General features: G+C 43.3%; 1 protein-coding gene across 4 annotated transcripts in view; it reads right to left on the bottom strand.

Annotated features, from left to right (window-relative positions):
- The window catches only part of ap2b1 (adaptor related protein complex 2 subunit beta 1), a 30,799-nt gene that overhangs the window by 15,247 nt on the left and 2,757 nt on the right, over window positions 1–12,795 (bottom strand). For all 4 annotated transcript variants that reach the window (XM_053617782.1, XM_053617779.1, XM_053617778.1 and 1 more), the window contains 11 exons: window positions 12,543–12,788; window positions 11,783–11,973; window positions 11,125–11,346; window positions 10,181–10,301; window positions 7,204–7,299; window positions 6,945–7,060; window positions 6,656–6,821; window positions 6,310–6,408; window positions 5,810–6,069; window positions 4,848–5,040; window positions 265–306 (listed from right to left, as the gene is read on the bottom strand). In XM_053617782.1, the coding sequence (XP_053473757.1) occupies window positions 265–306; window positions 4,848–5,040; window positions 5,810–6,069; window positions 6,310–6,408; window positions 6,656–6,821; window positions 6,945–7,060; window positions 7,204–7,299; window positions 10,181–10,301; window positions 11,125–11,346; window positions 11,783–11,973; window positions 12,543–12,788 (1,752 nt within the window). The remainder of the gene's footprint in view (window positions 1–264; window positions 307–4,847; window positions 5,041–5,809; window positions 6,070–6,309; window positions 6,409–6,655; window positions 6,822–6,944; window positions 7,061–7,203; window positions 7,300–10,180; window positions 10,302–11,124; window positions 11,347–11,782; window positions 11,974–12,542; window positions 12,789–12,795) is intronic.

The following is a 12,795-nucleotide window of genomic DNA, read 5'->3' as shown; positions in this document are numbered from 1 at the left end:
ATTTACTTTAAGCCTATATCTTACCTATATTGCTCACCAAAGGTGCCATGTTTTAAGCTGTTTAACACATCTGCATGTGAATATGAGGAAACGAAACTGAAATTCCGATACGTCGTCTCATATTCATGACGGGACTGTATAACGTTGCTAATAAGAGAGCTGATTCAACTCCACGGCCAGGTAAAAGGTAAAACATCAACCGGTGGGCCCATTTTAAACATTTGTTTAGTTTTAATATGGTTCAGGTTAATATAGTCTACTTACAGCAGGACTGCCTCCAACACCTCCTCCAAGGTCTCCTCCGAGCTACAAAAAAAAAAAAAAAAGTTCAGACTTGTTTATTATAATAATAATAATAATAATGAGGAGAAATTAAAAAGGATTAACACAACAGCGCTCGAAACATTCTTCTACAGTCAGATCAGAAACCAGAAATAATTGGAGTCATGTTTATTTCCTCGCTTTCAAATTTATTCATTACTTTACATGACTCGTAGCCAGAAATAATGGTTGCAATAATGAGCATATCAAGTAATAAATAAATAAATAAATAGCTTGCGTCAGTCCCTGAGGGGGGAAAAAAGCCCTAACCTCAGCAGAAAGCTGTTGACTTAGCAGGGCTAACTTCATAACTCCGTATTATGGCTGCTGACCTTCATAATGGTTAGACAGGACGGTCCAGGAGGTTTTCGCAGAGATGCAGTAAATCAAGTTCACATTCCAGCCTTCACCAGGCAATGGAAGAGGAGGTGGGACGTTTCGAGCAGGAGGGGAAGGGCGATCGTTAATGTGATGACCGTGCAAAATAAATCTTGAGAGAGCTTTGTTGCGGCCGAGTGTTTCGTATACCGATTTCGCCTTTCTCACCAGTGGGAATAGTTTAACAGACAATTCTTTCTTTCTTCCCTTTCCCCTTTATTTCTTTGCCAATGATGAATAATCAATTCCAGTGCCGAGCGTAACTGTATAAGCGTAAATTCTCATATACTACAAAGCGCGATTGCTCGTCCATTCTTACTGCTCGGTACATCTATGATTATACGTACTAAGAGACGCTAGTCAGAGGAAGATAGGTTTGGAGGAATAAACCCGGTAATTCCATCATTTCTAGCAATTAATCACAGCAAGTGCAGCCAAATGACGCTTAAGTGGCTTCCAACAGCTTTCACACCATTAGTCATGATGTTTCTGGGTGATGTATTGCTTTAATGGGTGATTGCATAACCTGCAATGTGAGGTTACCTTTTTAAGGTCAAAGGAATTTTGACCAACCCTACCCATTCCCACAGAAACTACAGTGACCCTGAACAGGTCACATGGTACATCAACATAGCCTTTTTTTTCCTCTCTCTCTCTCTCTCTCTCTCTCTCTCTCTCTCTCTCTCTTCTAACCGCTCATGTGATTTTCTACTGGGCTAAGCAGGAATCCATCTGACCAAACACCAATGTGATGCGTACTCTATAAAGCTTGAAGAATGTGTGTGTTATGTACACTTACATTACAATTAAAGCAGCCAATGGCTCAGAAGACAATGGGACCAGTGGATCTGTATGCATCTTTATGAACAGTGCAGCAGCAATTGTGTCCCTTAATATATTAACCAACCACAATGATCCGTGTATTCTGAAACCGTCAAAGCATGTACTTGTAAAGTGCCTCCAGATAGGTATTAGATTTGTGCAACATAATAATTGAATAGTCTTTACAAGATATTACATTGCCATGATATCCAGTGAGCAGCCAACCTGTACTATGAGTTACCACTCAGAAATGTGGCAATATTTTGGCAGGGTAGTCTTTTTTTTTTTTTTTTACTTCCCAATATAATGGCTGATGAGCAAACGAAATATAAACCTGGAACGAATTGAGTAAGAATTAACCGACTCTGTTGGAAGCCCTGCCCCCTTCCCCACTATCTTGCATGCACTTGACTGGACTAGCCGTGCCCCATCGATTTCTATCATAGTAAATGGAGAATGTTTCGAATTTGTTAACGTGAAATAAAACAATCAACCTATGCCTGACTTTTGAGTTTGAGCTCAAAAGCGTGCTACTTAAAAGGGCTCGCTCACGGCCAATTCTCCAGAAGAGACTCCCAATCAGAACCACGACACTGTGTGTGTGAGAGCTACTGAGCCACCGGGTGCTTTAAGAAGTCGCACGACACGAAATGGGATGCAAAAAAAGAGAAAAGTTCTGCCATTCTTTTTTTTGACTCCCTATGCTAGCTATTAACCTACAATTTACATTTCATCTCCAAAATCCATCCGACAGGTTCAACCACCCAAAGCTGAATAACTACATATGAAAGTCAACTCTGCAGCCTTATCGTTACTGTGGCTTTCAGACCACGTCTTTCATTAAAATTGGCCCGATTCCATCGCTTGCTCTAATGGTTTCCTCTGAGCTACTGATAAATCAGAGACCTTTATTCTTTTCTTATGAACTCTTAATGAGAAGAGACGCTTTTAAGGCAGTAGGTGAGAATAGGTGAGAAACAGTAGCCTTAAAAAAAAAAAAAAAAAAAAAAAAAGACAACCTGTCTGAGCAAAGGATTTGACACTTAAGCATTTTAATGAGTCTCGGATATCTCTCGGATTCTTCCGGGATCAAAAAGGTTGAATAGTAAAATGTCGTTCGAGGTGAATTCCAGACTTCGAGTCCTGAGCCACGTCCGACTTGATTATTCTTGATTGTCATGCTGTGCCTACTGTCATGGAGCTCAACGTTTCCACCTCAGGACGGAAGTGGCACGTCTCATTTTAAATCGTGTCTGAGCCAGTATATTCCAGCAACAGCTCCTCTCGAATACTGATCCGGAGAAAGTGCTAATGGCCTCATGTGGAGAAAGCAGCCGAATAGCGATCTGAATCCGAAGCTAGCTTGCAAGGCCGTTGTTATGACGTCGTGTCTAATACGAATATTTTTACCTCCCTACGTTGCCTGAAAGAATGTGCGTGTGCGCACCAGAGATTCATTTCACAGAGCAATGGTCAAACCAATTTAGGTTGGTTTTCCCCCCACAGCAGATCAATAAGGACAGAATGACTTTTGATACCAATAGCCCTTATCTACTACTGCTCCAAGTATACAATATGACAGGTGTGCTTTTATAGGAAAATAATCTGAACTATAATCTGAATAACCTTGAACTTTTTTACACTATCCGTTGCTACCCAGATGAGACGGGTTCCCTTCCGAGTCTGGTTCCTCTCAAGGTTTCTTCCTCTTAACATCTTAGGGAGTTTTTCCTTGCCAACTGGGATAAATTCGCACTTTTAAAATCTGCATCCCGTGTTTATATGTTTCTGTAAAGCGGCTTTGAGACAATGTCTATTGCAAAAAGCGCTATACAAAGAAAACTGAATTGAATTGAATTAAATCAGAGACGGGGTGGCGTGACGCGGCTTGTCATTTTACCCAAGAAACCTAATAGTCCTTCTTCCGGAATAATTTCACGCACCAAGAAACTTAAAAGGAACGACTTTACCTCTCACTGGTATAAAACGCTGACAGTGGAGACTCCATCCAAACCGGTTAACTAACTACTCACAGAAACCACCCGCTGACCAATCAGAGTCAAGAATTCAGTAGCACTGTGGTTCCTAAGCATTTCTTGGGTAGAACAAAAACAAACAAAAACACTTGACGTACTGAAATAACATAGCGTGATGTATTCCTCAAAATGATGCAAAATTTATTATTATTATTTTTAAAGCACGTTTTTCAGCAAGCCCAAACTCCTGAGATACAAAATGTCAGTCAACTTGCTGTGGGCAATGTTCTGCTCTACTTCCATTAAGCAGAAGCCTCTGCGGAGACATGTGACCATGGTAATAAACAGTAAAACGTGGTGATCTCTAGCATATTGAAATGAAGGTGCGGTCGGGTCAAGTTCAAAAACTGAAAATACAAGTGGGGAAAATACTCCAAATCGTAATAATCTCCTTAATATCTGTTATCGTGAAACAGAACACCTTAGGAAATAATTTTATTAATAAACACCGATCAGCCAGAACGTTAAACCACTTGGGTAATATTGTGTAGGTCCCCCTTGTGCCGCCAAAACAGCTCTGACCCGTCAAGGCGTGGACTCCACGAGACCTCTGAAGGTGTGCCGTGTTATCTGGCACCAAGATGTTAGCAGCAGATCCTTTAAGTCTTGTAAGTTGCGAGGTGGGGCCTCCGCGGATCGGACTTGATTGAGGGACATCCCACAGACACTCGATCGGACTGAGATCTGGGGAATTTGTAGGCCGGTTCAAAACCTTGAACTTTTTGTCGTGTTCCTCAAACCGTTCCTGAACTATTTTTGCAGTGTAGTAGTGAGGCCACTGCCATTAGGGAATACCGTTCCCATGAGGGGGTGTACTTGGTCTGCAGCAGTGATTAGGTAGATGGTACGTGTCAAAGTATCATCCACATGAACGGCAGGACCCAAGGTTTCTCAGCAGAACATTGCCCAGAGCATCACACTGCCTCTGCCGGCTACCCACAGTGCAAGGAAGGACGACCAGTGAACTTGTTGCAGGTTCTCCTGTTGTCTATCCTTGGACCACTTTTGGTAGGTACCAACCACTGCATAGCAGGAACACTCCACAAGACCTGCCGTTTTGGAGATGCTCTGACCCAGTCGTCTAGCCATCAAAATTTGCCCATTTTTCCTGATTCAAACACATCAACTTTGAGCACCGACTGCTGCCTAATATCTCTCACCCCTTGACAGGTGCCATCAATCGTAACGAGATAAACATTATTCACTTAACCCGCCAGTGGTTTTAATGTTGATTTTAAAGGAAAGATTAAAAAAAAGAAAAAAAAAAAAAAGAAAAAAAAAGGTACTCACCAGACTGTCAAGACCGCCTCCTAGAAGGTCTACGGCTCCCATCTGCATGGACGAGACCTGTGGCACATTGACAGGAGGACCCAGGTCGAGATTGAGAAGGTCGCCCAGGAGGTCACCTTGAGACGGAATAACCTGGGGCTGGTCGATAGCGGAAGCCGGGCCGCCGCTAACTGGGCTCTCGCCAGTGTCGATGCTATTGTAGAACAGAAAACAGGACGCAGTGTGAGAACGGGTTGACCGGAATTACAATAGCCAGCCATTTTTTCGTAGTCTTCAGTCAAGACGACCTTTTCTCGTCAAGGCTAACAAACAGATTCAAGCGACTCGTTTACCTTGGAATGACTCACGACAGCATCCAAAATCATAGATAAATCGCTAGTAGCTCATTTTTTGCTGTGATTTAATGAGATGGATTTTTTTTATTTATTTGCAAACCGATCCATGCTTGAATAGTCTCCTGCATCTTGAACAGAATGTTCTGGAACATTCTGAGTTGTTAGAAACATAATGAGCATAACTAGTGGAGCTCTCAGGAATTTTACTCAGAGTATGAAGAAAAAAAAAAAGGAAAATAGGTTACATGCTGTCTTCTACTGAAATTATATATATATTCTTAAAAACACACCAATTACACGTAGCTCAGCATGACCTTGAGGTAAAATAGCTAGTTTGAAGAAAATATATATATATATATATATATAAAAATATATACACACGCACATTATATACATACACACACATATACATATTATACATATATATACACACACACACACACACATATATATATATATATATATATATACACACATACATATACATATACATACATATATATATATATACATATATATATATACATATACATACACACACACACACACACATATATATACATACACACACGGAAAAAAGCTATTCCTTTAAAATCACACCAATTCAATTTCCTCTAAGCCCTTCACCTGCCGTGCTGGATGGGCAGGTGCTTGCGGTGTACGCCGTGACTGCCCTCCACGAAAGCATTAGGTGGCTTGTGGTAGACGGAGGCCAGCGAGCCGATGTGGCAAATGAGCTCGTCCAGCAGCGTGGGCTCGATCAGGTCCGTCTCCTCGGAGATCAGCGGTTTCTCGGACAGCACCACCTCTTTGGCAGTCACCGGGTCAGTGGACAGCAGACGCCAGTAGATGTAGCCACGATCCCGCAGGTCAGGGTTATCGGAGTCCTGTGGGAAGATATGAGGATGTAATACCGGCACGTTTTAAGCTCTGGAGTGAAAATAGCAGTCTGCTAGCAAGAACCAGATTCTGACTTAAGTAGGTGTTAGATGACGATCCTGAATAAACACCTTTATAACCAAACAGGGGACATAAAACCGCTTTAAAGCTGCGCTGTAAAGTGCCCATTACGCAATGATGGGGGAACGTTCCAGGATGGGTGGCTTTGGCTACAAAATAAATCTCACCTGAGTGGCCAGGCTGAGAACTTGCTGCACCAACTCCTGTGTCTCTGAAGGCTTCTTCAGGAACAGCTTCACTATGGCTGTCAGCAGGGTGAGCTGAACCTGCAGGCACACAACATCATCAGTACACTCAGTACGCACCTGAAACGTGGTATAATCAGGTCTTTGTACATTTTATTCATACTCTTTGCACCGTTGGTTCGGTCGATATTTGTTTAGTCACTGTTTGGATTTGAATGTCTAAAGAATAACAGAGCACCGTAAATCAGTAAATAAGGTAAATGAATAGACCATTTTACATCTGGGCCGTGCCATATCGTGGGACGCCACTTCATTCTGAGCAACAGACCTGAGTGCTTTCGTCGTGGAAGCCCTCGAGGAAGCTCTCCAGAAGTTCGTCAGCGTTGTCGATTCTCTCTGCGTATTCGCCCACAATCCAAATCATTGCGGCGCGTGCGTCCGGCTCGTCAAGAGAGTCCAGGTTCTCGCACAGCGTGGCAATGATGCTCTCATACCTACAAACACGGGGGGGGGGGGAAGAAAAAAAAAAGTTACTGTAATATCATGACATTATGGAGATATTATTCAGATATAACTTTTCACGTCAGACATAACACCGTATAACGGGAGAGACTGACTTGTTGGGGTATTTGCGGAAGATGTCTCGGATCACCACAATGGCCTCCTGCACGACGTAGTTCACTTTTGTCTGGATGAGGTCCAGGAGGGTGCTCACACAGCGCTCAGCTGATTGCTATAGCGTGTAAAGAGAGAGAGAGAGAGTTTATTTTAACAGCGTGGCCTGAAGTGCTTTAATCAAAACTGAGAATGCTTTCCTGTAACACAGCGATGATGAAAGAAATTAAAGCCTTGTTTAATGGCATTAGTGTAACATACCTCCACTTTTATAGCGCAGCGCCCGATGGCGCGGACCGCCTTACGCACGAAGTCCACATCCACCTCGGTGGCGTACTCCTTCAGCTCAGCCAGTACCTATGAGAGGGGGAATAAAAAAATATGACCTTTTCATTCCACCTACATTGACTAACGTTAACCAGGAGCTGCCCGTTTCTGCTGAAAGTCATCATAGTGGAGAAAACAATAGCACAATTTAGGACGGGACAATTATTCAATATCAAAATATATCGCGATATATTGAATGACGTTCAGGGCGCAGGCGTCGGTTCATTGTATCCAAGCCAAGCAGAACACAACTGGCTACGCGCGTGATGACGAGCTTCCACAAGTGAGGAGAAAGCAGACACAATAGCTGACAATAGAGGAAAGACTAATTCAGTGGTATGGAAGATCTGATAAACTTCAGGTTTCAGTGTGCTGTAAAATGTGCCGGAGAGTGTTGCGGACTAGCAGCGGGAACACATCAAATCTGTTCCACCATCTGAAGCAGTTCCACCTGATAAAATATTCAGAGAGTCAGAAGATGAGGCACCATAAAAAGTTTAAGCCAACCTGTCCCTGAAACATCACCGCCACCCCCATCCCCAGCTGTGTCAAAATAGAAACCCATGCAGCACACACAGATGGCTGCATTCACACCTTATGACAAACAGTCTAAATGTCACAAAGACATTACTAAAGCCGTCACAAACTTTTTGGCTAAGGACGTGATGCCGTTCAGTACGGTGGAAAACGTGAGCTTCAGGAAAACGATGTCAGTCATCGACCCCCAGACATGAGCTTCCTGGCCGGATATATTTTTCACGCACAGCTAAGTTATGGAAAGGGTGGAGGAGCAACTGAACTCAGCGTCATATTTTGACCTGTGGTCAAGCCGAACCTCGGAAGCATACTTGAGTCCACTTTATTGACCAAGATTGGAAGCTTGTTCGCGATCACATGGGCGAAGCAACTGCAGCCGGACTTATGGACGCGCTCGCCTCCTGGGGATTCAGCGAGACTGCATCACCACAGAGGGCACCGATTAAACTCTACTATCAGTACGTTATACACAGTTAATATACATTTGAGTATTATGTTAAGTTATTTTGCTTATGGTACGAGGATATATTACTAAAATCATTGCAGAAACAAATAGGCTCATCACTGAAACACCAACAAGATGTGGCTCCCGTCAACAAATGCTGAAGCGCGTTCTGGAGCAGAAAAACGCCATCTCAGAGGTCTTCTCAAAGGACAAGACGACCAGGTCGCTGGTTCCTACCTGGCAAGATGCGGATGTTTTAGAGTCTATAGACGCAGCTGTAAGCCCGCCCCTCGAACTCACTGATGCCTTGTCCGGCGAGTCCTATGTCAGTGCGTCATTCCTAAAACCAGTGATGTATCACTTCAACACCTCCATCTTGAAGGAAGCAGAGGATGACACAGACCTCACCAGGACAATAAAGACAACAGTGATGGGATACCTCAATGAAAAGTATGATGACCCAGCCGTGGATGACCTACTTAACATGGCATGCCTCGTTGACCCAAGATTCAAGCTTCAGTACACCGTTTTGGAGATGCTGGAGGGAGAGAGAGCTGTTGTGGTAAGGGAAGAGGAGTCCAGAGAAAAAGCCATGGGAGACGCTTCTGCAGCTGTGCCACCAGCCAAGAAAACAAAGCGGTCTTTGTTTATTTCCAAAACATTTATTTTGAAATTGATGCACGTTCCAAAGAAGTTGGGGACTAATAGCGATGTGACAAGTTGAAATAAGAAGGTGATGTGAAACAGGCGAGTCAATCATCAAATCATAGTATATAAGGAGCCTCCAAAAAAGGCCCAGAGCAAGGATGGGTCGAGGCTCGCCAGTCTGCCAACAGATGAATCAGGGAATAATCCAACACTTCGAGAACAACATTCCCCAAATACAAATCGGTAGGATTTTGGGCATTTCCCCTTCTACAGTGCACCATATAATTAAAAGATTCAAGGAATCCGGTCAAATCTCAGTGCATAAAGGGCAAAACCACTTCTGGACACGCGTGATCTCCGATCCCTCAGACATCACGGTCTTAGGAAAGCGTCACGAGTCTGTAACGGGTATCCGGACATGGGCTCGGGAATACTTGGGTAAACCTTTGTCAGTCTACACCATTCGTTTTTTATTTCGCCTCTAGAGGCCGCTGTCGTCCTGTATGATGATGTATAAAACGACCCTTCTCAGGCTGCCAGGACAGGCGCACAACCGGGAAACACTGTCTGTGTGGATTTATTGCAGAAAACCGATAGTTCCAGCAATCCATTATCGGTGCCGATTAATCGGCAAAACCGATCAATCGGTCGACCTCTACTGGTCGGTACTGCACACCGTTGCGTAAGGAACACAGAGTAAAAGTCTAAAATTTGCTCATTAATTGTGATACTTTCATACTGAACACAATAATTAGCCATATCAATGCAGCCCTGATCAAGATCAAGGATTTACTCATACATCTACAAATGCTATTTTTTGCTTTTTTAATTTTTTTATTTCCCAATTTATCAAACAGGACAGCTGTAGTCCATGTTGCAACAGAGAGAAAAAAATCTGTGCCTTGACAGAAACCGCTAGACGAGAGACAAGTTTTTACCACAGGGAGGGGAAAAAAAAAAAAAATTGTTTACTGTTCTTTGACAGTGCCTACGCTGTGATTCAGATTTTACTCCACCGACGATGTTCTTGTCCGAACGTGCCTGCGCTTACACAAGGATTTTCTGGCAGCTGTTGAACAGACTGCGACTCAGATGGCGAAGTGTTTACGCGAGCTCCCTTTGGGCTTTGTTCGAGTGGAGAAAGGACTAAAGAAAAATGTTACAATTAAAGCAAATAGAATTTTTAAAAAGAAAGAAAAAGGGCATTACTCTTGTAGGATTAGCTTAATTTCTGAAAACAGAGGTAAGAATACGGTAAGAGGATGTTTGGGGCAGTCGTACCTGGGCGATGTTGGCCTGGGAGGCCAGTCGGATCATGATGTCCAGTTTCTCCAGCTTGACGTAGATGGGATCGTTGTACTTGACAAAGAACACTTTGATCTCCTGCTTCAGGATCTCAGGCCTGGCAAAGAGAACAAAATCAACCATGTGTGGTTCTGGTTGTGGTTTCTCTGCTCTATTAAACCAGATTCAAAATCTTTTAAACAAGACGACAGTCCCGAGTGTGAAATAATCTACTTGCAAACGTGGTTTTAATAGGAATATGTTAAGACAGAGAGATGTAGCCTACTTATAACGCGTTACGTTCGGCTCAGCTTTTCCATGACCGAATATCAAACATGGCGCGCTGCATGTAATCGACTATGTAGAGTGTACAAGGCAACTGTGGTATACTCTAGGTTCTCTAGGCACTCGCTGAACATTGGTACCCGTTTTAAATACATGATTATTTGGAACGTCAGTCAAAAGGTGTTTGAGGTGACCCCTACCCGTTAAGTACAAAGTCTAATGTCGTTTAATGTGATATAATATAATGGTGGCTTGGACAGACAGAGTAAATGCAGACTGACCTTGGTGAAAGGATGAAAGAATTATTAAAAAAAAAAAGGAATTCCTTGATCTCTTGTGCATTAAAATGCCTAAATTAAAAGCATTTCCAACTATAAGGCAGCTTTCAATGCGTACAGTATTAATTTATGGTGAGGGCACCTTTAGTTATGGACAACGAGATATAATTGATTGAAATGAAATCGAATTCCATGCTATAAGCCATCGCTGTGTAACGAAAAGGTGAGTCGTAGAGTAATACTGCCACCTAGTGGTATTTATAGAATTCGTTAAGGTTTTGCTTTCATAGAGTGGTGCAGGGACGTGACATATGACATGGCATTCCCGAGCCCTACGGTGCACGAGTGTGTACTAGTGAGTAATGATGTTGCTCTGACCTCTTCTGCACAATGAGGTTGATGTTCCTGAGGGCCACGTACTGGACCTCGGGCTCGCCGGAGAGCAGCGTCACTAGAGGAGGAGAGAGCTTCTTCAGCAACGTGTTGTAATAATCCGAGTCCTTTGGCAGCAGCTCCAAGAACTTCATCAGGACCTTGACGGCTGACAGCACGACGGCCGAGTTGGCGTGCGAGAGACGTGGGGTCACACGCTCGCAGATGCTATGGCGACGAGGAAAAAAAAAAAAAAAACGTAAGGTTGAACACTTGGAAATGTGAGACGGCTGACATTCAAAAGCTTGAAGCTTGGCTTTACGTACATATAAAATGTCTTTTCTCACAACGTGACTGCTGTGCTTTGCAAGCCAGTGACCAAACATAGACTTTTCTCTCCGGAGTAAAAATATAATAACGCCATAAAATACAGAGTAAAGGCAATAACTTCAAGACTAAATCAAAGTCCCTGTAGATGACTTATCTTGACATCAGGCTGTGATGGATGGGTTTAGTCATACATCTCGCTGGTAAATTACTGGGAATGTTCATTCTGTTCCTTTCTCAGGCTACAAATTGTTACTGTTCTTGTTCTCTACATGTGACCCTGTAATTTTCTTACTTTCTTTTTTTTTGATACTCAGGCCTCAATCTGTTCTGTTACCTCTGGGCTTCCCGTTCGTCTTTGGGGTTGTAGTTGGACAAGCAGTCCAGGATGAAGATCTGACCCCACTCGGTGCACTCGTTCAGGGCTGTGAGCAGCTTGTTGATGTTCTGAGGGTTGAGATCCAGCAGATTGCTGTTGGGGTGAGACTCGCTGATCTCAGACAGAGCTGCCACAGCATTAGCCACAACCTGGAGTGAGTGAGTGAGTGAGAGAGACACATGTTTCTTTTCCTTAAACATCACTTTAAATTGATTTGAAATCACGAAACTTTCCGTGAGGAAACCTTAATTTCTCTTCAAAATGAACAAAGCTTTGTGAATGTGATACAAAAGAGTGACTGGAGTCCCACATCCCCACTGTTTCATCAGGAGGGAAACATGTATAGGAAAAGAAGAAGGAATGTAAGAAATAAAAGGAAAAGAAAAAAAAATAATGGAAAAAAGAAGGAAGGAAGAAATTAAAGAAAACAAGATGGAAGGAAGGAAGAAAAAGAAAGGAAAAGAAAGAAATTAAAGTAAAGGAAAAAATTATGAAATGATGGAAAAGAAAGAAAAAGAACAGAAAAGAAAAGGGGCGGAGTTAGTAGTGAGCAGGACAGGATGGTAATATTGTTTAAACTTATTTCGATGGGTTTTCAGTAAGACCTGACTGAAACCAATCAGTAATTATCTCCTTCACTGCTGTACTCTCTTCTGCCGTCTCGTGTCTCAGGCATGGAGGTAAAACTCATCTTAGCTGCACACGCGCTGTTACACACCATAGGGTTGGAGTCGGCGATCAGGTCCCTGAGGGAATCCAGAAAGCCCTGATCCTCCACCATCTGCGCGTTGATGTCGTGCAGCTTGGCCACGCACACGGCTGCCGTCTTCCTCACGTACGGGTCCTCGTCCTTCAGGCACTTCCTCAGAGGCTCGCATAGGTACTCTGTGATCTTGTCCACGCGAATGCAGCCCATAGTGCGCACGGCCAGGGCACGGATAAGAGGGTTAGGGTCTTCGCAATCCTGAGAG

The sequence above is a fragment of the Ictalurus furcatus genome, chromosome 28 (assembly GCF_023375685.1).
Source record: "Ictalurus furcatus strain D&B chromosome 28, Billie_1.0, whole genome shotgun sequence".
Classification (NCBI taxonomy): domain Eukaryota; kingdom Metazoa; phylum Chordata; class Actinopteri; order Siluriformes; family Ictaluridae; genus Ictalurus; species Ictalurus furcatus.
The sequence above is the reverse complement of the archived record's forward strand: the minus strand, read 5'-3'. Positions and strand labels throughout refer to the sequence as shown.